We start from the raw sequence: 26,047 nt of genomic DNA on the forward strand, positions 1-26,047 counted from the left end.
TCATTTTAAAATACAAAATGTAATGGCTATGCACATGAGCAAATGTGTAAGTTTGGCTAAATGAGGTTTTTTCAAGGACCACTCTACACATGTGCAAAGCCAAACAGTAAGGTCAGCCTTACAGGGCTTGCTCTCTGACCTACCATCAAGAACCATTGTTAAACTAGTATTATGATTATACTTATTTCTATCATGCCTTGTCCCCGTTCCCTCTTAGCCACCACCGAAATCTGAGCCTCTAGGCACATACCAAAGCAGCAGAGCTGTGTCTTCAGGAGGGACGTAACCCCATCTAGCACAAGATGAATCTGATTCCCTAATCTGCTTTGTGATTGACCAGCAGCACCTAGGTCTTGTCTGGATTAAGGACTTTATCACAGGGAAGCAAACTGGCTAAATCCCATGCAGAAACAGGATTTTAAAATCCGCAAAGCACCCGCTTTCGTGGGTTGTTTTTAAGATGCGTTGGCGTCTGAGAAATAACGCAACATTAATCTGAACACACAGACGACAAAACACACTCCTTTTTACTTTTGAGAACTTCCCGAAAGTAAAAAGGAACGAGTTTTGTCGACTTTGTGTTTGGAATAATGTTGCGTTATCTCTCCCTGACGCAAACGTCATTGGAAAAAATATACCGTCCACTATTACCAGGGACAAAATGTGGAACAAATTCAAGACCAAACTGTAGGGCAAATGCAGGACAAAACTCAGCCCAAAATGTAGGACATTTAAGAAAAAGGGAGGACTTTAAATGTCCTATATTTTGGGCTGAGTTTTGTCCTGCAGTTGTCCTACAGTTTGGTCTCAAAATTGTCCTCCATTTTGTCCCTGGTAATAGTGGACAATTATGGCAACCCTACCTGTGGGTTTACTGCACATCTAACTTTGGGCTGCACCACACTGCAGAAAGAATCCAATTTGACCCCACTTTAACTTCCATGGGTCCGTGCTATGGAATTCTGGGAATGGTAGTTTATTATGCTACCAGGGCGCGCCATGGGTCCATGCTATGGAATTCTGGGAATGCTGCTACCAGGGCGCACCATGGGTCCATGCCCTGGTGCCACAACAAACTACCATTCCCAGAATTCCATAGCATGGTCCCTTGGCAATTAAAGTGAGGGTCTAACTGGATTCTTTCTGCAGTGTGGATGCAGCCTTCCTATGGCCAAATGCTCCAAATGAAGTAATTAGCTTCCCCAGGCCTTAAGGCAGTTCCACTTTGGTTTCCTTTCTCTTCTGTCCCCTTTCGCTTGCCGTTTCGCGACGAGCGGGAAAGAGAGAGAGAGAGAGAGAGAGGCGGGCACTGCAAACAAAATGGCGTCTGCCGCAGCAGGGAACGCGGTGGACGTTCAGGCGCGGTTTGGCCACTCGGTGAAAGGCCTACTGACCGAGAAGGTGACCAGCTGCGGCACAGACGTCATCGCCCTCACCAAACAGGTGCTGAAGGGCTCCCGCAGCGCCGAGGTGGGTAGGACTACGAGGACCAGAGAGCATTGCGTCAGGGCACGGCTCAAGCGCGAGCGGAGTGGCGCAGTGCATGGTGGGATTTGTAGTTTCCATGTCAGTTGCGGCATAAAGAGGGAGGAAAGGAGTGGGGAGTAAGGCAACCTTGATTTGTTTATTTGATTAGATTTATACCCCGCCTTTCTCCCAAAATGGGAGAAATGTATTAAATAATAAATTATAAAAGTATTAAATAATAAATAATATTATTATTTAGTAGTTATAAATTGTGTAATATATACAATTATATATTGTAAATTTTAAGTTATTGTAAGCCGCCTTTCTCCCAAAATGGGATTCAAGGCGGAATATAAATCAAATAATTACGTTTATTAAATCATAGATTGCAAATTTATTAAACAATAAATTATATTATTTATTAATAATAAATAGTATAATAGATACAGTTATATATTGTAAATGTTAAGTTAATGTAAGCCGCCTTCCTCCCAAAATGGGATTCAAGGTGGCTTACAATAATTTAAAATTTACAGTATATAAGTGTGTGTGTGTATATATATATATATATATATATCATACAATTGATAATTAACAAACAATAATATAATTTATTATTTGATATAATTTATTATTATTATTATTATTATTATTATTATTAATATACTCTCCTTCCTGCCAGCGCAGGGACTCTAAGGTGGCTTAGAAATATATTATGTAATTATATTATATTATGTATAATTTATAATTAATAAGTAATATAATTTACAATATATTATATACAATTTATAATTTACAGTAATTTAAAAAGGATAAAACTAAAACATTAATTACCAATTTTTTAAAAATAATACTAGGATTAAAACATGACACCTAAAAGCACAGAACAGGTGAAACCATTTAGATAACCAATTAAAAACGTTAAAGCATTAAAAAGCAGCACACCAATGGCGTACACATACACACCGGATATGTAAAATGCACAATAAATAAAAATAATAAATAATAAACCTTTAATTTATATCCCGCTTTTTGTTACCACAATCAACGCGGCATAAAACCTTTAAAAAATACAATATATATCCTAATAATGTTGAATTGTAATGACTCCAAGTTACGAGCTTCGAAATTAATTAGAATGATGAGATTAGGGTGAAGAATATAAGATTGCCTATGTGACTACTTTTTGAAGATTGATACCGTAATACAATTGTAAAGGTCTGATAAATCGAGTTTAGTATTTCATTTTAGATAATTAGAGTAACAGGTTTTGAATATAAGGGTTCTGATGATAGGGAAGTAGTGAATGAAGTTTGAATGGAAGAGACGGGGGAGGGAAGGGGAACGGGTATGATAGGTGGGAGGAAGTGAAGTGGGGAGTAATATAAGTTGGAATTTCTATAAGATTATTGTACTCTTTTACTTCATGTATGATTGTTATGAATTTTATTTGTTTTTTTTTGTTTAAAAACATTAATAAACATATTAAAAAAAATACAATATATACAATTTCCACAAACCCCTTAAAAAGGATTAAACAATTCTATCCATTAAAATTACAGACAATAAAATCTAAAAACAATACTACAGTAATAGAATAACGGTGGGCAGAGTCTTCACTTATATATGCTCTTATTGTCAGAGGGTGAATGAATGTTTGCTCCCTGACATTATATTTTAGAGGTTAAGAAGAAATCATCATGAATTTGGGACTCTTTGTGCTTTTAATGCAATATATTCTAATCTAAAGCATCCTGTGCTATACAAAGCTGAAGCGCATGTAAAAGCATGTGCTCAGTTTCATTCCTTGATATTTTATCGTTTTCCTTGTTGTATGCCTTCAAGTCTTTTCAGACTTAAGGCAAACCCTAAGCCAAGCTTATCATGGGGTTTTCTCTGCAAGATTTATTCCAAGGGGTTTTACCTTTGCCTTCTTCTGAGGCTGAGAGAGTGTGACTTGACCAGGGTCACTCAGTGGGTTTCCATGGCCAAGCAAGGGCTTGAATCATGGTCTCCAGTGTCTTAGTCCAACACTCAAACCACTGTACCACACTTGCTCTCATCACTTCCCTACTGTCTCTGTATTGATTTGCTAATCTTGTCTCCTTCCTCAGATGAAACTTAGAAGGCAGATGTCCAATGTTTGGTGTTTGTCTGTTTGTTTTGTTTATGTTACTTTGTAAATTGCCATATACCCTTATGTCGTCATCATCAATATAGTCATGTTGCACTTGTCTGCTCATTTGATCTTCAGAACTGATCTCATAATTTGTAAAGTGTATTTTTCTTCCACATAGACACTACTTATGGAAGCAATTTATGGAACCAAGTGATTTATTATTCTTGGATTGAAACTCAGTTTGTTAAGCCTGCAATGCTTTCATCTCAGCTGTTTAAATCCCACTGAAGCCAGTTTTGAGCAGGATTGCACCTTTGAAAATAATGGGGTACTACTGTATGTCCCTAGCTTTTCAGAACATGAAACTTGTATCCTTTACTGTGACTTTGCTTTCTTTAAGTTCTTAGGACAGGCAGCCAGGAACATGGTGATGCAAGAGGATGCCATCCTGCACTCGGAAGATGTAAGGAATGTTTTATAAATAAATGATTTACATTACATAAATGGGTGCTTTTCCTGGTAGTGCTTATTGCTTAGTTCTCTGTGGACTACAAGAAATGCAATTTTGATGTTTTGATTTCATTTTTAATAGATTTTGGCTCAGTTTTGAAACACTGTTTGCTTTTGCAGTTTTCAAAGAGGCTGTGTTAGTATTCTGGGGAATTCCTGTCTGACCCCATGAACATTGGCCTACAGTGTCTCCTGGCATTCACTTTTGACCCACATGCAATTTAACATCCACATGAAACCCCTGGGGAGGCTATCCAGAGTTTAGAGGTCAGGTGTCGCCAGTACACTGGGCACAGACTTGCAAGACCACATCTCCCAATATGAGCCTGCTTGCATTTTAAGATGCTTGAGACAGGATTTTCTTTTGGTTGAACCACCATTAGAGGCATGTTTGATGAGAACACAGCAGAGAGCCTTTTTGTGGCTACTCCCAAGGTGTTGAATTCCATTTTGTGAGAAGCTAGGATGGCCTCCTCTCTTCTCTCTTTTTGCTTGCAGGGAAAGACCTTTCTGTTTACCCAGTCCTTTGACTCTTAACTGTCCATCTCAGAACATAATTTAATTGGGGTGTGCTGTGTTTTTAGCATCATCGTCATTATTATCCTTTAACTGCCTTTTTAAACAGTTCTCAGTTAATGTTTCTGAACATGATTGTTTAATTTTTGACTTTATTACCATGGGCTTAACTTTATTTTGTTTTAACTTACATTGTGATCTGTCTTGGATCCCAGATCACGAGAAAGGTGGAATAATTTTTTTAAACTGTAAAATAAACAGAGTGTGTATTCATCACAGAAGCCTTGGCATTGATTTTCATGGTCAAGCTTAAAGGAGAACACAACAAATATGCATCCTAGCCATTGTGGCTATCTGCTACTGAGAACATTCCCAGTGCTTTCATGGTTTTTCTTTGGAGGGACCACTCTGAGATATAACTTGATCAGTGTTAGAGAAAATGGCTGTTTTGTTTCTGTATATTTCTGTGGTAATGCTAAATAATCAGCCAATCTTTTACTTTCAGTTTTGTTCATTAATACTGCGATTTCAATGATTAATCAAATGTTTTAGCAACATCGACAGTACCAACTTACAAACTGGAAAGTAAGCTACTTTGTGTTCAGCTTCCTGTTCTAAGTGGGAAACTGATCTCTCATTCATTCAGAATGACCCAGGAGTATCAAGTATATGCCTCTGTGATCACATTTTTTCCTGAATTCATACAGTGTTTGGTGATAAATTCCAGTATGCAGTTGATAATAGATGGTGTGCTGGGTTGCAGAAAGGTGTTTTCAAGGCTTTATGTTCCCCAGGCCAAGCCTCTTATTTTCTAAGTGTATTTATTTATTTATTTATTTATTTATTTATTTATTTATTTATTTCCTATCTTTCTCCTGAGACAGGCCTAGGGAATTTGGAATTTGAACACACAAGCATTAAATACTATGCTGTCTGTACATTCCCAGTTCTGTTTGCCCCATGTCCTGAAAGTGCTAAGTCTTTCCTGACAAAGTTATTACCTGAATTATGCAAGTTACATACAATGACTAGGATTCTGAACTAGGTTTCTGTAAAAAGAAGGGATGCTACCATTCATGGGTGGGATTAGAAACCAGTAGAGGATCTTGCTGGTGGAATGTGAATGAAAGCATTTTTGATGGATTCCACTGTAGCTACCTCTCCATTTCCCAGGGTGCCTCCAACCCTCTGAATAAGATTTTAAAGGGCCCATACAGACAGGCCAAAATAAAGCTGCTTTGGGTCATTTTGGAGGTGTGCCATTTAAATGTTGCATGTGTCCTAAGAGGCCAGAAGCTCTGCCAAAGCTGTGGTCCAGTCCTTAGGACTGGATCGTGGCATTAGCTTGGCTTCTGGCCTCTTAGGACGCATGCATCATTTAAACAGCATACCTCCAAAGTGACCCAAAGCAGCTTTATTTTGGCCTGTCTCTACGGGCCCAAAGGCACATAAAGGCCTGGAGGAGAAAGGAAAAGACTGGTGGAAATGACCCCTGCTCCATTCACTAGTAGGAGCATCCCACGAGCAGAGATCTATTCCAGGGACAATTCTCCCAGTTGAAGAAAACTCTGAATTTCACTCTATATGCCAGTCTGTATTACTATCTTGGGAAAATCCCAAGTCCCCTTTTGTATTAAAACATAAATATAAAAGGCTTGGGATACCTAATTACAACTGTCACCTTAGGCTAGAAGAATCTAATATGTGACAATTTCTGATTAATTTACAATGTACTGTGTAATTATTGTACTGATAGATTTACAGTACAAAATTACATTTCATATATTGTTCTTTGCAGAGTTTAAGGAAAATGGCCATTATAACTACTCATCTACAGTATCAGTAAGTATACACATTGTGTATTCTCTGTTTGAAGGTCTGGTCTCTCTGGGTATAGAGTTGTGTCTTCTGCGGTCCCTACATTGCATGGATCACTTTACATCTCAGGCAGAAAAACCCTGCAAAACAAAGCTGAAACTGAACCCAAGAGTATTAAAATTGTTTCTTCTACTAATAGCATTCTAGAACACCCTGTATTATTAATTGCTATGATAAGATTACTGCATAATCTTATGTCATACTTTGAAGGTCTGATGGGCAGCATAAAAGAGTTTGTTAGAAATGCAACCTTTAAACTTGCCTCTTCAGAAGTATTTCTCAGACTTCATTGCATCATCCATACTAACCTAAGATTGTCAGTTCAATTTGAGATATCACAACAGGAACATCAAGCAATCTGTTCTGCCTTTGACCTCTGTAGTTCCCTGAGTTTGTAAATCAGCCTTTCATCTGGCCTTTAGTTTGTTTTGTGTTCTTAAGCATCCTTTAGCTGATATCTTTGTAATGTTTTTCTCCCTAATCTTTCTTCTAGGCAAGAAGCTATTCAAAAAAAGTGAGTCTCCTCTGCTTTTCTTTTGAGTGACAGACTAGTTTTTACATTTCCCCTTCTTGTTGCTACGGTACTTTTACCAAACATTCTCATCTCCCTAATATAGTTTGACATAAGAGTAATAGGAAAGAGGCAGGAATTGTGCAACTTCCAGATGTGGTTGAACTGCAGTGCCCAATGTTCCTCACAATAGACTAGATTGGCTGTGAGTCACAGTCCAGTACAATTCCCACTCCTGTACTGGGATTGTGTCATATCTGTACCATGCTGAGAACACTAATGGGGCCAAATAAATGTTAAACAATAGTGATAAATGTTGGTATTTTAAAAATATTCCTTGCTGTATAGTTAATAAAATATGTGAAAAGAGACAATCAGAGTTTTTTTTAAAAAAAATTCAAATTAAAATTATGGGTTCATCTACACTGTAGAAACATTGGAGTTTAACACCACTTTAATTGCCACGGTGCCATTGTACAGAATCTTGGGATTTGTAGTTTTGCAAGGTACCTGCACTCTTTGGTAGAGAAGGCAAAAGACCTTGTAAAACTACAAATACATTGGATGAAGCTACAGCACTTAAAGGCCCCATTCCCACTGGGCTATAAAGCGACGAATCTTGCTGCGAGTCTGGCTCGGATCAAGTTCCTGAGTCGTATTCGAATCACATCCATCGTTCCCATTACAAAAGGGAGCAAACGGACTTGGTTTTTCTTGACCCATGTTCTCGTTCCCGTTGATATTTCTTTATTTTGTTTTGACACTGACTTTTTTGTTCCCTGTTCCCATTGCCTGTCTGGAACCAGTTTTTCTCTTTTTTAAGCTGTCAATCAAGCGTTTAGGCAATTAGAAGTCACAGTGACGTCAGTTGCTTCAATGCATTTTGACATGGGCTATTTTTGTTCCCTGTCCCCATTTGCGTCTTTCAAACCTGTTTTTCTGGGGTTTTGTGTGTTTTTTAGCAGTCAATGGATCACTGAAGCGCCTGAGCGCTTGGGCGTCTAGGTGTCATTGTGATTGGAAGAGGGGAAGAAGAAGAGGAGAAGGAAGAAGAAGGGGGGAGAAGAGGGGGCTGGCTTGGTGGCTAGAGAATTGGAGGAGACAGACTGGCCATGCAAACCCACTGGGAGACCTTGGGCAAGACACACTCTCTCAGCCTCTCAGGAGAAAGTAAAGGCAACCCTCCCCCCTGCCTGAAGAAACTATGGTGGGTTATAGACCGCCCATTTGGGGCGGTCTGCACCCGCCCCTTCCCCCTGTGTATCAGGGCCTCAGTGTGCAGAGCGGCAGCCGCTGAGGCCCTGATCCGCCGCTTTTCAGGCTGCGGGGAAGCAGCAAAACGCCGCTTCCCCGCAGCCTGAAAAGGGGTGTCCTTGGGGCTTCAAGCCCCAAGGACACCCCGCGGTGGCAGGGAGAAGGAGAAAGGGGCCGCTTGGCCCCTTTCTCCATTGCTTCGCTGGGCGCAGCCGTCTGAAGGCTGCGCTCAGCGAAGCAAAGCGCCGCCGCAAACCATGAAGGAGCTCCGAAATGGAGCTCCTTCCTGGTCCGCGGAAAGGGCGCCCTAGGCGCCCTGGCGCGGACCGACGACGTCACGTCCGCGCCGCCCCGTGTAGAGGTGGCGCGGTCGTGACATCATCATGGAGGCCCCCATGTGGAAGGGGGGCCGCCATTTTGTACGGACTCTGTCCGTACTAGGATTAGGAGGGTGCGGAAGCACCGCACCTTCCTAACCCTAGTACGGACTGAGTCCGTACTTTAATGGCGGTTTGTAACCCGCCAATGCCAAGGGAACTATGCAGGGTTGTCATAAGTCAGAAAGGAGTTGAAAGCACACAATAACAACAACAACAGAAAAGGAAGAAGAGGATAAGAGGAGGAGGAGGAGGAGGAAAAAGAAGAAGAAGCGGGGAAGAAGAGGGGGCTGGCTTGGCGGCTAGAACATTTGAGAAGATAGACTGGCCATGCTGGGAGACCTTGGGCACGTCACACTCTCTCAGCCTCTCAGAGGAAGGTAAAGGCAACCTCTCCTTAAAGAAACTTGCAAGGGAAACTCTGCAGGGTCGCCATAAGTTTGAAAGGAGTTGAAGGCACACAACAACAGAAGAGGAAGAGGAGAAAGGGGGGATGAGAAAGGAGGAGAAGGAGAATAGGAGAAAGAAGATAAAAAAGAAGAGGAGGAAGAGAGGAGGAAGAAGAGGATGGCTCTGAAAAGAGGAGCCCTAGGTTCCAAGAGTGAGACAGAAATGAGAGGCAGATTTACCTACAAGGTACACAGCAAAAAGGTTGCATCCGTGCATATCAGAAAGCAGTGGGAAAACGCAGGTTGCCACATCCCTTGATAATATAGCAAAAGTTACAGTTTTAGGAGACCAAAAAGCCTGCTGCAGCTTGGTTGCCAACCAAGGGTCTCATTTGCAGGAGCCCAGTAGGCAAAATACAAGACTAGGGGTCAATGTTAGTGCAGGACTATTGCATGTTGAGATCCCCAGCAGGAAAGGGGAAGACCACAACACTAGTCATGAAGAAGGGAACATCACCAGCAGCACTTATAACTTGCTACCAAGAGAGAAGTTGATAAAACAAGATAGGGTATCTGAAGAACAAACCCCAAAGGTTTTAGAGGCACGGGGCTGCGTGCCAGGGGCAGAGCTTCCACCCTCCGGGGCGGAGCCACGTGCCGGGGGCGGAGATTCCACCCTCTGGGGGCGGGGCTTTCCCAACCTCCTGCTGTCTGAGAGACAGCTAGAAGTGGGGGAGGGATTGGGAGAGGGAGTGATAGGCGCGTGCCTGCTTCTCCTGCCCTTCCTTGGCCCCCCGCTGTCTCTCAGAGACAGCTAGGGACCAGTAAGGGCCCGTGAGGTGCAGGAGCAACAGGTGCGCGGCCCCTGCTCCTCTCCTCAGGGCTTCGGTAGTCCTGAGGTGTCCTCCGAAGGACACCTCAGGTCTAACGAAGCCCTGCAGGGAGGAGGAGGTGTATACTTGCCCACTCCTCCTCGGTCCCTTCCTTTGGCCAAACGGGCTCCAAGGGGTGTTATCAGTACGCTGATGAAACCTAAATTTATTTCTCTATTTCTCGGACTGTTTCAGTGACCAAGGAGGGCATCTCCCCCCCCCCTCCCCGAATGACTGCCTGAAGTCGGTAATGGATTGGATGAGGGAAAATAGACTTAAGCTGAATCCAAATAAAACGGAGGTGCTCGTGATACGTAACCCCAATCCGGGTATGGAGATAAGTTCGCCAGTTCTAGATGGGGTCACACTTGCCCTGAAAGACTGCGTCCACAGCTTGGGGGTGCTCCTGGATTCGTCGCTTCAGCAGTCTTCTCAGATTGATGCAACAGCCAGGAGTGCCTGTTATCAGCTTCGGCTGATACGCCAGTTGCGCCCCTACCTGGAGCAATGGGACCTAGAAATGGTTGTACATGCTCTAGTAACCTCTCGTCATGATTACTGCAATGCGCTCTACGTGGGGCAACCTTTGTGCCATATCCAGAAATTCCAATTGATACAAAACATGGCAGCCAGACTGGTCCCCGGAAAATCCAAGTTCGACCATATTACACCTATTTTAAAATCATTACATTGGCTGCCTATTAGCTTCCGAGCACAGTACACAGTTATCACCTATAAAGCCCTACATGGCCTGGGTTCAGTCTACTTGGAGGAACGCCTCCTCCCATACAATCCTTCCCGAACAGTCCGATCCTCCAGGAAAAACCTTTTACAGTCTAGAAAGACCAGACTGGTGGTGACCTCCCGGAGGTCCTTCTCTGTCACCACTCCAAAAACGTGGAATGACCTGCTGGAAGAGATTCGTCAATTATTCTCGCTTAAGGCTTTCAAAAAGGCAACAAAAACCTTTCTCTTCTGGCAGGCCTTCCCCAATGTCCAGAACCAATTGAATCCCCCTCCTTTTCTTATTTTTCTTATTTGTGGTTTGTCTAGTAACTTTATCATATTGTTATGTATTTTTAACAATGTTTTATTGTTTAATTTTATACTTGGGAGGGAGGGTTGGGCTGGGGTCTTGTGGGGCTTGTTGTTTTTATTGTTGGATTTTTTAAAATCAACTTTTCTGTTACCCGCGTCGATTCTCAAAATGGAACAGACAGGATATAAATAATAATAATAATAATAATAATAATAATAATAATAATAATTATTATTATTATTATTATTATTATTATTATTATTAAAAGTGGTGTCAGGATAACCCGGGTTATCCACCGCTGACTCAGGTTTTCGCTAGAGAAATCAATCAAAGTAGGATTGAATTCAAATTCAAATGGGAATGATTTTCCTTAAACTAGGATCAAACGCGAGTTCAAATGGGAACAATGTTCCTATAATCCGATTCATGATTTGCTTTATAGCCCAGTGGGAATGGGGCCAAAGTGGTGACAAACTGCATTATTTCTACAGTGTAAATGCCCTCTGTGCTGGCAAAGGAGGCTACACGCTGCACTGTTTTGCTGTTTCCCACTAAAATTCCTTTCCCCTGCCCTCATGGTCTCTAGGTATGAGAGTACAAAAGCACACATACTGGTAAGTGAGCAAATGGCATTCAGTGCACTGGGACTTACTACTAAGTGCAGGTACAAGTACTCTTAGGTCGAGACTATGTGAAAGACCATATCTCCACATATGACCCTGCCAAAGTCCTAAGATCTCTGCCTGAGAATTCTAAATACCCCTCCTTAAAACTGCCAATCCCAGAATGCAACAGGAGGCAGCTAGAGGAGTCAAACTGGAATTGTGGCACTTTAAGGGTATAGTGTGATAAACATCTATGTCCCACCACCATCACAGACTTGCTTGGTGAGGATGCAAGAAAGAGCTTTCTCAGTGGCTGCTCCAAGCCTCTGGAATGCCCCTCCATGGGAGAGTAGGCTGCCCCCACTTTCCTTTTGCCAGGAAGCAATGACGTTTTTATTTGAACAAGCTTTTAATATATAATTGTGTATATATTTTTTATGGGGTGTATGCTTTAGATGAGGTTTTTTTAGCTTTTATATGTTTTAGTTCATTTTATACTGTTTTTAGCTAGTTGATTTTAATTGGTTTTTTTTAAAAAAATTACTGTAAAACCTTTTAAATGATTTTATCTGTGAGCCGCCTTGGGTCCCTTTCTGGAGAAAGGCAACACAGAAACGAAACGAAATGAAATAAATAATAATAAGATGCATGGGATCTCACTGTAATGGTTCCTTTCTTAAGTGACATTTGGATCACTGAAGATCAGATTCATTCTGCCAGTGGAGAATAATTGTTATTGTTTTTAGTAGAAATCATAATATCTTATGGCTTACTTTGACTTGTTCACTTTCTGCCAGATATATGTGCAGTTCAATCCTAGCTTTGTTATTTAGAAGTTAATTGGGAATTATTCCCTGGTTATGTTTCTAATGGATTGTGATTTTTTCCCCACCTGGCTAGTTGGTGGGGCTTGTTATAGACCTACATCCTGGTGGCAAATTAGTTTTGCACACATTTCTTTGTTATTTTTATATCTTTTTAAAATGTATTATACAGCATTTTAAAATGCTGCAAGAACCTTTCATTTAGTCAGTGTGGTATTCTATGTTAGAAATGATTTTAAAATGATATATCTGTTCTCTGTCTTTGTATATACAACATATACATTTGCCAGCTCATACACAGAGACGTAGAATCAGATTTAGACTGGTTCATTGATAATAATTGTTTAATATATCCAAAGTCCGTGACAATTTTTTGAAGTCTTCTTTTTCCTCTTCAGTGTTGAACAGTCTTCAAATCTGCGTGATCAACTGAGTCACCTTCTGAAGTGAAGAGACAATGTTGTATGGTATTAAAGATCAGCTAGAAACTATTGAAACAAAGCACGTCTTGCAGAACCCTTTCCCCTTCCATCTTCAGCAACAACATTTTGTGACTGCCCTAGTCCAAGAAGCAGCTGCAGTTGGGAAGTACAGTTCTGTGTACAACCTGGGCATAGGGGTGGCCATTAGTTATTTAATAGCAGGTATACACTTTGTAAAAGTATAGGTATTTCATTAATTATAGAGTTTAATTATCTGTGTCCATGTTATTTTCTCTTTAAACTTCTGAGGCATAGCAGGATTAATTTCCATGATGATTTTATACCTCTACAGTTGACAAATCAAATGCATCTTGTTTTGATTTTGAGTGTTTTAAAGGGAGAAGGTTTTCCTATTTCAAATGATATAAAAACTCAAAACAAATTTATGGTGTAAAGCTTTTCCTTTATCAAGAAGAGCATTAGAAATTTCTTGAAATTGCTGCATGATATTGCTTTCCTGTCTGTTGCTGATGTGTGTAAGCACAGCTGTCATCATATATGGTACTTCTCCTTAAGATACTTGATGTGGGAGATTAAAAGCATTATTTCCCCAGTGTACCAGGGATTGGTACCATATTGTGCCCATTGACTACAATTGTTTTTATGTCCTTGAAACTTGCAGCACACTGGTCTGCCAATCACCGCTTTGTAGCACTGATGTACAGGATTAGCCTTGGAATATGTCCCCTCTAATTTAGCTATAAAATGGTATACAGAAAATTTGATCCTGAGTACGGTAGTGTGAGTAAAGAGCTGATCTGTACAAGATTTCCACCAGAACCTATGATTTTTGTGTGGATTATAAATCTACTTCTTGCCTGGTTAATAGGTCCAATAAGCACAGTACATCAGTAATGACTTCTTCCTAAGTATTCTTATATGTTTTTTTGTGGATTTTTCGGGCTATGTGGCCATGTTCTAGAAGAGTTTATTCCTGACGTTTTGCCAGCATCTGTGGCTGGCATCTTAGAAGATGTCAGCCACAGATGCTTGCGAAATGTCAGGAATAAACTCTTCTAAAACATGGCTTCATAGCCCGAAAAACCCACAAAGAACTATGGATGCCGGCCATGAAAGTCTTCGACTTGATATTCTTATATGCTTTCTTTGGAAATCTGTTACAGAACTGAAGAGTTGAATTTTGCATCCTTCATGATGAGCATTTGACTTTATATTTAGCTACCTAAAGAAACAGACATATTTTCAAGGACTGGATGCTCCCCCTCCATCCCCTCAACTTTAGCTTAGTTAATGAAAGTAGAGAATGCTGAGTGGAAATCAAGACACTTGAAACAGTTTGCAAAAACGTTTGCATAGTTCTTTGTAAATAGTGCTGGCAATTTCTTAATTTGGGGTAAAATTTCCAGAAATCCTGTGTATACTCACTGCTATGTAAAGCTCATCAAATATAAGAATTAATTTTAAATGAAAATGCATAGGAGAGTGCTTTTAATTCTTTTTTCACTGTTCTCAGTACAATATTTGAGCAATGCTGGAACAACTCCAGAGTGTGTACACTCATTTCTGCAGAAAAAGGTCTAGAATGTACTCCCTTAAGGCTGTGCATCTGTTGTCAGTGTTCGCCTTGAACTACATTCCTACACGTTCATTATTGCTATGGTTCTTGATTAAGCAGCCTTTGCTTCATTATGTAATGCTCTGCAGATCCAGGAATCAATTTAGATATACACTTGGAGAAGTCTTGAAGATATCTTATTTCTACACTCTGTAATGAGGCAATTTAAAAGCAGATTTGCTCCTATTATATGTATTTAAAATATAACTGCATTTATTCTTCATTGACAATGTTGTTTATTGTCAATATCATTTCCACACTGCTCACAGAAGTGGGTCTTGTGATTTGTTTATCATAGAATCATAGAGTTGGAAGAGACCGCACGGGCCATCCAGTCCAACCTCCTGTCATGCAGGAAATCCAAATCAAAGCATCCCCAGCAGATGGCCATCTAGCCTCTGCTTAAAGACCTCCAAGGAAGGAGATTCCACTACACTCCGAGGGAGTGTGTTCCACTGTCAAACAGCCCTTACAGTCAGGAAGTTCTTCCTAATGTTGAGGTGGAATCTCTTTTCCTGTAGCTTGCATCCATTGTTCCGGGTCCTGTTCTCTGGAGCAGCAGAAAACAAGCTTGCTCCCTCCTCAATATGACATCCTTTCAAATATTTAAACAGGGCTATCATATCACCTCTTAACCTTCTCTTCTCCAGGCTAAACATCCCCAGCTCCCTGAGTCATTCCTCATAGGGCAAGGTTTCCAGACCTTTCACCATTTAAGTCACCCTCCTCTGGACACGCTCCAGTTTCTCAATGTCCTTTTTGAATTATGGTGCCCAGAACTGGACACAATATTCCAGGTGGGGCCTGACCAGAGCAGAATACAGTGGCACTATTACTTCTCTTGATCTAGACACTATACTTTTATTGATGCAGCCTAAAATTATGAACTGCAAGAAGTTGAGGTACTGAGATACTACTGAAATATAATGATTACATTTTATGTTTTGCATAGTAAAAATTATTCCTGCTGTTTCTGTGGGGCCCTTTGCTTATGTAGCCAAAAACGTTTTACAGCCAGTAGACTAGAGATCCTGCATTGACTCAAAAACAACAGTATCTTGCAGTTTAAATAAAAGTTTACTAATGGCTTGAATCTACATAAGCATAGACTCAGTATCCTAGCCTAGCTAATGAATAGTTCAGGTAAAAAGAAAACTTTATCTCACCATCTTTCCAAAGAAAGCTGAGAGAGTAGGAAGATGGGGGAACCCAACAGGGCAGGAGAACATCTTTGTGTGTGAGTCTTGAGACAACTTCCCAAAAGAGGGAGTGTCCTGAATCATATGGTTTGTTTACCAATTTGCAAAGTTATTGCCCTGTGAATTAAATAATGAGAGAAAGCAGGATTTGCATGCAGGAAAATCTATCTATCTAAGGAGGGGAAGAGAGAATGTAAAGTGGCTCATATGGTCCCTTCCAATTCTATGAGTCTATGACATGCTTGTCATATTATTATTATTTTTGACAGAGAAGAAGAAACAGGTTTTTATTTCTATTCCACACTAGCAGTATAACAACGCTGTATTCTTTCAGTGTTGTTATCTAGCTCAGATTTCAAGACAAGTCTCCCTTTCTCATGACCTTTTCTCTCCTTGAGCGAAAATTCAATGGACTATTGTGGAGATGGCTGGCTTTCACAGTACATACATTGCAACATTTTATTGTGTTCAGTTCCTGACAATTCTATTTTTACACAAAGTTTATATGAGAACAGAAAATAAACTAAATCTTGTTTTAGAATTAATATAGTGTTCTCAGATCTGTATTTTTATTATGCACATGATATACATGATTTTTTGTGAGACGCATGTGATCTGTCATATAAACCATATCAGGGAGTGGTTTCAAAAACCACTATTTTTATTTTAAGAAGTGTGTAGGTCTGTACTAATTTGGCCAACTGCTGTCTCTAACCGGCTTATTCTAAGCAGAAATAAAGTTAATCAGACTGAAGATCTCTATAGTTAATCATTGGTCTTTCAATACACACAACTACATATTGGATACACATAACTTGATACTAAGTTCAGTTATGCCAGCTGAGCATTGTCAGCTGAGCTATTCCCAACTGGACATTGATTTGCATCAGTCTCAACTAAAAAGAAGTAAGTGGTTAGAATATAATCAGTCATTAACTGCTGAAAGAACAGTTATTATTCTGTATTGGCCTACAATTTTATTGCTTTTGGTGGATGGAGAGGGTTTTTAGTTTTTCTGGAATGAAGAAAGGATTCTTGAGGATTCACTGCCTAGTATGGTCTTTTCTTGACTTTAGTCATGATGGTCTTACAGTTGTGCCTCCATATTTGCTAGGGTTAGGGGAACAAGACCCCTGTGAATATGGAAAAACCACAAATAACAAAAACACCATGTTTTTACCTGAGAGGACACCTCTCTAGGAATCTCTAGGTCCTCCAGTGCAACTCTGTGGTCAATGTCCAACATACACTGACCATAGAATGGCACTTAGTTACAGTTGACCACAGAGTTGCACTGGAGGACCTAGACAGTTCTAAAGAGAACATATTAATGATATCCGTGAATAATCAAATCCGCAAATATCAAAGCCGCAAATATGGAGGGATGACTGTACTACAGTACCTCAAGGCTCAAAGGCAGAATACCTTTCAAAGCAATTTGAAAACAATGTGGGAATGAATTGTTATGATTTTGCCCTCCTAACCTTCCTGCTGTTGGAAATGGGATCCTCGGAACTAGTGTGTGTCTGTGTTTGTACATGTGCCTTCAAGTTGCCTGTCAGCTTTGAATTTCATAGGATTTTCTTAGGCAACTCAGAGGCTGCAGAATTATTGATAGGTTTGCCATAGGGTTGCCATCAATTGGAAATGACTGGAAGGCACACAACAACAACAACAACAACAACAAGGGGGCACCAGAGCTCTCTGACGAAAAGCTAAATATGTCACAAAACTACAGATTCCAGAATGACAGTTAAAGTGGAGTCAAGCAGCATTAAAGGTGGTTTTGCCAGTTCCTCCTTCTGAAATACAGCCTAGAGCAGCTGGTATTCATTGGTGGTCTCACATCCAAGTACTAACCAGGGCTGACCCTGCTAAAATGACCTGATGGGGTCTGGTGACTTTAAGTAGCATCCTTAAATCCTTGGAAAGAGTCATTAGAGCTGTGGAAGTTGGGCTGGAGGAGGCAGGGTGACCAAGGGTCCTCCTTTTCCAGGACATGTCCTCCACTTCAACTTTCCAGGAGGAATTCCAAAATGTCCTCCATTTTGAGCACAACTTAGAAGAATGCATTTAATTTATAAAAGCGTTTTTAACTTTTATTTGGTCATATCCTCAATTTTCCTCAAACTTGATCATGACTCAGAAGCATGAATTTATGAGCGTTTTGAGCTTTGATTTTGATAATGTCCCAATTTGTTTGAGCCATGATTTGGTAATTTTTCTCCATTTTGAGCAGGAATTAGAAGCATGAATTTATATTTATATGAGTGTTTTTAGCTTTTATTTGGCCATGTCCTCCATTTTCCTCGAAGGCCCTCCTGAGGGGTGAAGGCATCTACCCTTGAAGGAGGCGTGTGTGTGTGTCTTCAGACTGCGAAGGCCCACAGCTGAGGGAAAACCCATCCAGGGCCCCATTTGTATGTCTGCCAAGTGCCCTTTCCCCTCAGAAACCCGGCCCGGCCATTTCCTTCCTGGTCCTGGAGGAGGAGGCGGGCCTCGACTAGGAACGACGAGGAGGCCTCCTCCTCCTCCTTCTCTTTCCCGGGGTTCAGTCCGACCGAGAAGGCCTGGGTTTTTCCCCCAGGGCTTTCCCTCAAGAACCAGGCAGCGACTGGAAGCGGGGCTTCGAGTAAGAGGGAGGCTTTTCGGCGCCTTTCCTTCAGAAGGGCCGTCCTCCAAAGGGAGGGGACAGGGCAGGAGGGCGACGACGACAGGCTCCCATCGAGGAAGGGCTCTTCTTGGGCGCAGGGTGGCCAGACGCCCTCACTGCCAAGGAGGACAAAGCGCTGCAAAATGATTGAAGGGCATGGCCAGATAAAAGCTAAAACCATTCCTAGAAATATCCATTCATGCTTCTTAGTCATGCTCAGAAATGGAGGACACGAGGAACGGATATCCTCCTGGATAGGGTGAAAAGATGTCCTCACTGCAAAATGGAGGACATGGCCACATAAAAGCTTAAAACACTCTTAGAAATATCAATTCATGCTTCTTAGTCATGCTCAAAAATGGAGGCCATTATGATTTTCCTCCTAGACAGGGTGAGTCAATGTCCTCACTGCAAAGGAGGGCGAGGGACCACAAAATGGAGGGAAAAGCTAAAAACTCATAGAATATCAATTCATGCTTCTTAGTCATACTCAAAATGGAGGACATTATGCGCTTCCTCCTGGACAGGGTGACCTGATGTCCTCACTGCAGAGGAGGCCAGTGCACCACAAAATGGAGGGCATTCAAGGAAAATGGAGGACACGACCAGATAAAAGCTAAAAACATTCATAGAAATATAAATTCATGCTTCTTAGTCATGCTCAAAATGGAGGACGTTATGGCTTTCCTCCTGGAAAATGGAGGACATGACCAGGTAAAAGCTAAAAACACTCTTAGCAATATCACTTCATGCTTCTTCATCATGCTTAAAATGGAGGACATGATGGATATCATCCTGGACAGGATAACCTGATGTCCTCACTGCAAAGGAGAACAAGGCACCACAAAATGGAAGGCATGACCAAGATACAAGCTTAGAGCACTCTTAGCAGCATCAGTTCAAAACCACTCATATAAATGTAGATTTCATGCTTCTTGAATTCAACGATATAGCTGTGTTAGTCTGTAAAATCAAAATGGAAAGAACTTGTAGCACCTTTGAGGGTAACTGTAAGAAAGAAGTTGGTAGCTTTCATAGATGTAAGTCTACTTCCTCAAATGCATTTCCACTCCACTAAATGCATATGAGGAAGTAGACTGAAGTCTAATGCTGCCAACTTATTATTTCCTGTTAGTCTCAAAGGTGCTACCAGATCTCTTTGCATTCTCATGCATCATAGTCATGCTGAAAATGGAGGGCATTTTGAAATTCCTCCTGGACAGAAGCTGAAATGTAGGAGATATCCTGGAAAAGCGGGGGCACCTGGTCACCATGCGGGCGTCTTTTTCAAGGGTAGATTTCAGCCTGGTGGCGACTGCCTACCATACTATTGGATAAGGCATTCTTACCAAATGTTGACTTCTTTCCTTTCCTTGCAGTGGCCGAGGAGAGGATATACAGGGAGGTGCAGGTGAGATCATAGGAAAAATGAAATCTTTAGGAGATGCCTAGAGACTTAATGGTATCTGTTCACACTACTGCCTATATACATCCATAGATGCTCCATTTTTGCTCGCTTAGTTTCTGTCTTGGCCAAACTCTTTGGTGTCTTGCTTACTGAAACCCAAAGGAGCACCTTCCTATTTGGCTTTTTTATGTTAATGTCACTTTTGTACTATTTTTAGCTAGATGATTTTGTTTCTAAATTCTTATTGTAACATTTTTAAAAACAGTTTTATCTGTGAGCCACCTTTGGTCCCTTTTTGGGAGAAATGTGGCATAGAAATTAAATGAAATGAATGAACGAATGAATACTTTTCTCCTTTCCTCACATTTCTGTTGTCATGCATTCCTGTTTACTCTGCATGGCATGGTGACAGTGGATGTTATCAGACAAGGGAAATTGGGAGTATAATCCAATGGCACGTTATTGCGTGATAGACTACCACATGCAAATTTGGGCAATAGGAAGTCAGTCCGAGCGCAATCATGGGTTTTCACGTTATTGCGTGAGAGGTGATCACATGAAAGTTCGGGCAATGGCAAGCTATTTTCGGGCAATGGGAAGTCAGTTTGAACGCAATTCGAATTCATGTAAATTCACTGAACTAGCGAATTCACATAAATGTGTTCTGGCCCCACTTTCTTTTCATTTGAAATTAAGAGAAATTCCTCAGGTGTGATAAAGTCCAGTGCCTTCTTGTGGAAAACATGTTGCCAAATGCACTTTGTACAAAGGTGCAATGGTAAATTTTGCATTGGAGAAGGTCATCATAATGATGAGTGCTTATCCCTGTAGACCAGAAATGCTTATCCCACTAGGCCAGTAATGCTGGGAGCTGGGTTGAGCGATATCACCTAATGAGCTCCAGCAGTTCTCATCTCTACCAGAAGTAGGGATTTTATGAAGCTAATAGGTATTCATAGTTCATTCAGGACCACTCCATCCCAAAATACTTTACTGTACATTTTACATCAGTGCATTGTTGCTAGGAAAATCTAGTCCTTTTATTCAGCCTACCCCAGCTGTTGTGAAGACTGCTGCAAAACTTAGGACAGGAAAGCCCGAGGATGAAGTAGAAGATGTTGTTAGCCATCATTTCTCCTTATTAAAAGTACCCAGCAAACCCTGGTTACACAATGGCACTGATTATATAAAGGAGGAGGAAGCCTGGATGGAGTGTAGCAGCAACATTAATCAAGCCATTTTTCCTTAGCAAAACAGATCAAGCAGTTATTGCTAAAGTTTTAAAAATAATTTCATACTTGTAATTTGGTATCAGTGTGCCAGTACTAATTATATTTGAGTCTCCCCTTTGCCTTCCCAGCTTTTGAAATGTAGGAGCCATGAAGTACAGTTTAGTGGTGTTTTGAGCCTAGTAAGCAGGGATCATTTCCCTGCTCGGCCATGGAAACCCACTGGGTGATACTGGGCATGACACACTTAGCCCCAGAAAACACTATTATACATTTGCCTTAGGGTTACAGATAGTCACAGAATCATAGAGTTGGAAGAGACCCCAAGGGCCATCCAGTCCAACCCTCTGCCATGCAGGAACTCAAAATCAAAGCATCCCCGACAGTCACCCTCACTAGTTTGATATTCATGAATATTGTTAGAGGATGGACAAATTGAAAGGCAATATAGTAAATTGTTTTTTTATATGGTTTGTGCTGCCAGAATCTTATATATCTCAAAGTGGAAGAATGTTGAAATTCCATCATGTGATGAACAGCTAAGCAAGATATATGATTATATGGAGATAGACAGGTTGGCAATTATAATAAGTAAGAAACCACTTGGGTCACCATAAGTCAGAAATGACTTGAAGGCATACAAGAACAACAAATCTTTTCAGCAACCATTATTAATCACAAATTAGTTGCTTATGTTGGGTATTTCTGTTGTTCCTTTTTTAGGACTACTACGGCAAAGAGCTGAAGAAAACAGAGGATCTAAAAACCAATGCTTGCCTTACTGTGACAAGGCCCTTACCTGCATTTGTCAGAAACGCACTACAATGTGTTCATGAAGAGGTTTCAGCCAAGTACAGTATTGACTTTGTTCACACTAGTTCTTTAAAAAAACTGCCATGTCATGAATATAGCGAAGCAGAGAGATCCATTTTTTTTAAATCTTCTCTTATTTAAGGAGAACTCTTGACACCATCACTTCTATTAAAATGAAATAAAATTTTTAAGAAGCTGATTAATCAACACGAACATTTTGGCTTGGGGCAGACATATTATAAACAATGAGAACATTATCATAATCATATTTATTCTACAGTACTATTATAACAAAGTGGAAGTAAACATTACATATTACATTCACTACCACCAATAGTAGAACGTTGCAATTTAATCAGTAAAAGCTATCATATATGTCTGTTGAAAAATATCAAACTACTTTAATTAGTCAAGGGTAGATAACTGATTGGTTGGTCAAAGGTAACTGCTGAAAAGACATACAAAAGCAATTAAAAGCACAGCTGCAATAGAGGCCGTGGTGAATTGTGAGGTGACGCTTTAGTTAAGATACAAAAATGCAAAGATTTGCCCATATGCCAAAAGGATGTCTGACTGGTTGAAAAGCTATGGTTTTATGTTGTATGATGCACCAGAGGGGAGTGATTAGGGACTTTCTTTGTTATAATATAGGGCTGGCATTGTCAAATATTGTTTGGCAACCTGCTGTACAAGATACCAAGTTCAGGGAAGGGGTTGTAGTCTTATGCATGCTTAGTTAGATGTAAGTTCCACTGTACCCAGTAGGGTTTATTTCTTAATACAAGTTTTTAGGACTGTAAGCTGCACCTACTTCCCTAGGAATTACACTGATTAAGCTCAGTGGTATTAAACATGTAGGTATACACTGTTTTAGTGTATACTGCAATCCTGTGTCTTCTTACCTAACAGGACGCTCTGTGGAAATCAACAGCAATAGCATATACATTTCTATACTGTTTATCAGTGAACTCAGCACTCTCTAAGTGTTTACAGTCTGTGAGCTAATTGCCCCCAACAAGCTATCTACTCATTTTACCAACCTAGGAAAGAATGAAAGGTTGAATCAATGTTGGAGCCTCTGGGATCGAACACACAACCTTGTGGCTGCAGTACTGGCATTTAACCACTGTGCCACCAGGGTTCCCTTTGGGCTTTATTTCTGAGTAGAAGATTAACAAACAGATAAATAAGATTGCACGGTTACACTACAAGTGTAATAGACTGATCTGACTGACGTGGGTAACCTATATTTATTGTTATTTTCTTGTCCTTTATTATGAGTCTTTTCCTGATTTATTTGAACATGCAACATTATGATGACTTTAGCCATAAAATGTAATTGAATAGACTTCAAAAGCAAACTGTACAGGAGAGTATTGGGGAGTAACAAGTGTAACAGTTATACACAACTTCTGAAATGTTTCGGATATGGATTGGCACATTTTGCCACTTGTACATCATGCCATCTCATTTCTCTCTTATCAAAAATATGTTTCTTTTCTACACTGGCTTACGTTTTCACCCTCAGGTATTATGGCTGTGGCCTGGTAGTCCCAGAATGTATAGCAGACTGCTGGGTATTGGATTTGGGGAGTGGAAGTGGCAGAGACTGTTATATGCTCAGTCAGCTGGTTGGAGAAAATGGACATATCACTGGAGTAGACATGACTGAAGGCCAAGTAAGAGGCTGTTATTTACAATTTCTTTCAAGAATGAAATTTTATCTATGCCAGTAAATAGTAAATAAGACATCACCAAGGGTCAAGAAGTACTGATTTACTCCACAATAGAATAAAAATTCCCACCTTTGTCCCAAGCCTCTAATTGCTCAAGGACACAAGAATAAAGCAACCTTTCTGGTTTGTGGGAAATTTAGAGAACAAGAAAAAGAGGGATAAATGCCTGTTATTTCTGTCCTTATCCACTGTTTTCTGCAGCTTCTTCTAGCTAATATAGAGGAAAGTAGGAAGAGGCCATACAAACCTTTTGAAAAAACAGAAACATGAGACATTTCTCCTGCTATTTTAAACCTTTTAAAATTTCCCCTCAACTCTGTATATTAGAGGGCTGAAGAGAGTGGCAAAACTCTTGATTTCTAGAAAGCTTTGTAGAAGGACACGGAACAGGGAAGAATGCTTGCTGTATTGGCCCTTCTCTAAAAGTTTCTGCAGATCTGAAAAGTCACTGGCCCCATACAGACAGGCCAAAATAAAGCTGCTTCAGGTCACTTTGGAGGTATGCTGCTTAAATGATGCATGCATACTAAGAGTCCGGAAGCTGAGTCAAAGCCATGATCCAGTCCTAAGGACTGGAGCGCAACTTTGGCGCAGCTTCTGTACTCTTCGGACACATGCATCATTTAAACAGCATACCTCCAAAGTGACCCGAAGCAGCTTTATTTTGGCCTGTCTGTATGAGGCCTTTGTCTCATTCTTCACCTTTCGGGCAAGCACAGAGAACTAGAGAAAGAGGCAGGGTTTTGCAGAAGGCTTTGGAGAAGGACAGAAGCAGCAGACATTTCTTCTACTTTTCTGTCCCTCCTCTGAAACTTCTTTTTAATGAGAGAAGGACTCACCCTTAATTCCTTGTATAACTTGGAGACCTAGATCTAGCTCGCTCCTTCAGATAAGTGTAGAATTCTTATCCTTTTGTTTTGTTTTGTGTTGTGTTGTTTTTTGGCTACTTAAATTGCTTTCTTACTGTTTTTTTTCACCTAGGAGTAAATGATGCTAATTCCTAGTGAGCTGGCAAGTGGCATTGTTGATGCCTGGTCATATCTATTGACTTCTCTCTGTCCTTATGGCATGCACAGTATTTTCCATACTACTCCTGTTTCAACATGTCAGGTCTAGGTAGCCTCCTTCTTTGTTTCTTTCTCTGTTGCAGTGTCCATCCTATATTTCTTTTATCTGTGAAACAAGTAACTTGTTGCCTGTGTGTTGTTTCAGTATATGAAAACATAACATATATCATTGCTGTGTGCCTTTTCAGCACACATATGTTTTTCCTTTACTGAAATGATATTATTTATTATTGTCTTGCAAAGCAATAATCTGAAAGTTCTAATAAGCATACAGCTGATATAACTGAACTACTGAATGTTAGCATATGTGCTAAAGTTCATGAGTGCATTCTGTTAAAAAATTTAAATCATTAAATTCAAATAACAGTGCCTGAAAGTTATTAGGCAACGAAACCCATCTGTAATCGAACAACTAAAATGAACACTTATTGTTGGAGCAAGAAATATGAAATGTTAAACTCTTGAATAGGTGCACATATAGATTTAAAATGTTACAGATTAATAGAAATGAAGGAGGATTACAGCTTTTGCAAAGGGGAAGAAAAAGCACCAGGTATCCTCATAAGTACTGGAGAGTATTTAATTAGTATTCTGATTCCATGCTTGTTTTGTTTCCCTTCCTCAGGTTGAAGTAGCAAAGAAACACATTAATTACCACATGAATAAATTTGGCTACAAGAAGCCCAATGTAAACTTTATTCATGGCTACATGGAAAAACTAGATGAAATAGGCCTGAAGGGTGAAAGCTATGACATTGTAATGTAGGTACTTCTTCTAGCTTCTTCTTCTGCAAGGCCAGATATTGAGGCTTGATACTGAGTATTTTCTCTGAAATGCTGATTGTAATGTTAGATGCTGTGTTGCTGCACTACATATTTTGCAGATTTCCATAGTTCCTAAATATCTTTTTGGCTCAAACCTCAGGCTGCAGTAAGCTGTAAATGAATAACTAGGAACTACCGTGTATACTCGACTATAAGTCAAGAAATTTTTGCCCCCAAATGGTCCCCCAAATCCTGGGGTAGACATATAAAAGGGGCAGTGGGGTCCTCCGACCAAGCCTCTCCCTAATCGGGCTCCCTCCACAAGAAAAAGCCCAGCTGGGGTGACACTGGGAAGGGCACACGTTCTTCCAGCAGCCTTCTCTCCAGCCGGGCTCCCTCCTCCTAAGTTGACCTCGACTTATACATGAGGTTGACTTATACACGAGTATATACGGTAAGTTTCTTGTTTTTGGATGGAGTTTCTGAGTCTGCACACTGTAAAGCAAATGCTGGGTAGTGTTTATCCTGGGGTGGGAGAGATTTCAGGTGTGATTTTATGGGCACAAGGAAGGATTGATTACCTTTTTATGTGTTAACTGATTCTTTCCTTCAGATCCCCCTCCCTTTTTCTTGGGTTGTCACTTCTTTAGTGAGATCTAAGACCAGAATCTCTGTGCAAAAATGGAGTTTGTGTGTGTACATATTTATAGGATTTGCAGGGGAGACCTGGCAGCCTGAGGATATTAAGGACTACTTCC

General features: G+C 40.5%; 2 protein-coding genes across 5 annotated transcripts in view; both read left to right on the forward strand.

The window, feature by feature from the left end:
- The first annotated feature begins 1,287 nt into the window (after positions 1–1,287).
- Positions 1,288–16,167, forward strand: LOC149318467 (BLOC-1-related complex subunit 7-like). The gene is made up of 5 exons (XM_089509774.1): positions 1,288–1,470; positions 3,987–4,049; positions 6,411–6,454; positions 6,984–7,004; positions 12,760–16,167. The coding sequence occupies exons 1-5, from the start codon at positions 1,321–1,323 to the stop codon at positions 12,809–12,811; spliced, it is 330 nt and encodes a 109-aa protein (XP_089365900.1). The 5' UTR covers positions 1,288–1,320; the 3' UTR covers positions 12,812–16,167.
- Positions 16,168–18,293: 2,126 nt separating this feature from the next.
- Positions 18,294–26,047, forward strand: part of LOC149318468 (arsenite methyltransferase-like) — a 53,745-nt gene continuing 45,991 nt past the window's right edge. For 2 of the 4 annotated variants that reach the window (XM_089509776.1, XM_089509777.1), the window contains exons 1-5: positions 18,294–18,662; positions 19,651–19,682; positions 21,632–21,759; positions 23,250–23,400; positions 25,150–25,286. In XM_089509776.1, coding sequence (XP_089365902.1) covers positions 18,620–18,662; positions 19,651–19,682; positions 21,632–21,759; positions 23,250–23,400; positions 25,150–25,286 — 491 coding nt within the window. In that variant the 5' untranslated portion in view covers positions 18,294–18,619. The remainder of the gene's footprint in view (positions 18,663–19,650; positions 19,683–21,631; positions 21,760–23,249; positions 23,401–25,149; positions 25,287–26,047) is intronic. The other 2 variants (XR_016280041.1, XM_089509775.1) reach the window with 1 other exon arrangement.

The sequence above is a fragment of the Sceloporus occidentalis genome, unplaced genomic scaffold (assembly GCF_023333645.1).
Source record: "Sceloporus occidentalis isolate IW3139 unplaced genomic scaffold, rSceOcc1.0.p SCAF_2, whole genome shotgun sequence".
In the NCBI taxonomy this organism is placed as follows: Eukaryota; Metazoa; Chordata; class Lepidosauria; order Squamata; family Phrynosomatidae; genus Sceloporus; species Sceloporus occidentalis.

What these genes read in the sequence shown, in the direction of transcription:
- LOC149318467 (XM_089509774.1), top strand. Translation starts at nt 1,321, where the DNA reads ATGGCGTCTGCCGCAGCAGGGAACGCGGTGGACGTTCAGGCGCGGTTT. An exon ending in AGGGCTCCCGCAGCGCCGAG is followed by an intron (nt 1,471 to 3,986) that starts GTGGGTAGGACT and finishes GCTTTCTTTAAG; the next exon opens with TTCTTAGGACAGGCAGCCAG. An exon ending in ACTACTCATCTACAGTATCA is followed by an intron (nt 6,455 to 6,983) that starts GTAAGTATACAC and finishes TCTTTCTTCTAG; the next exon opens with GCAAGAAGCTATTCAAAAAA.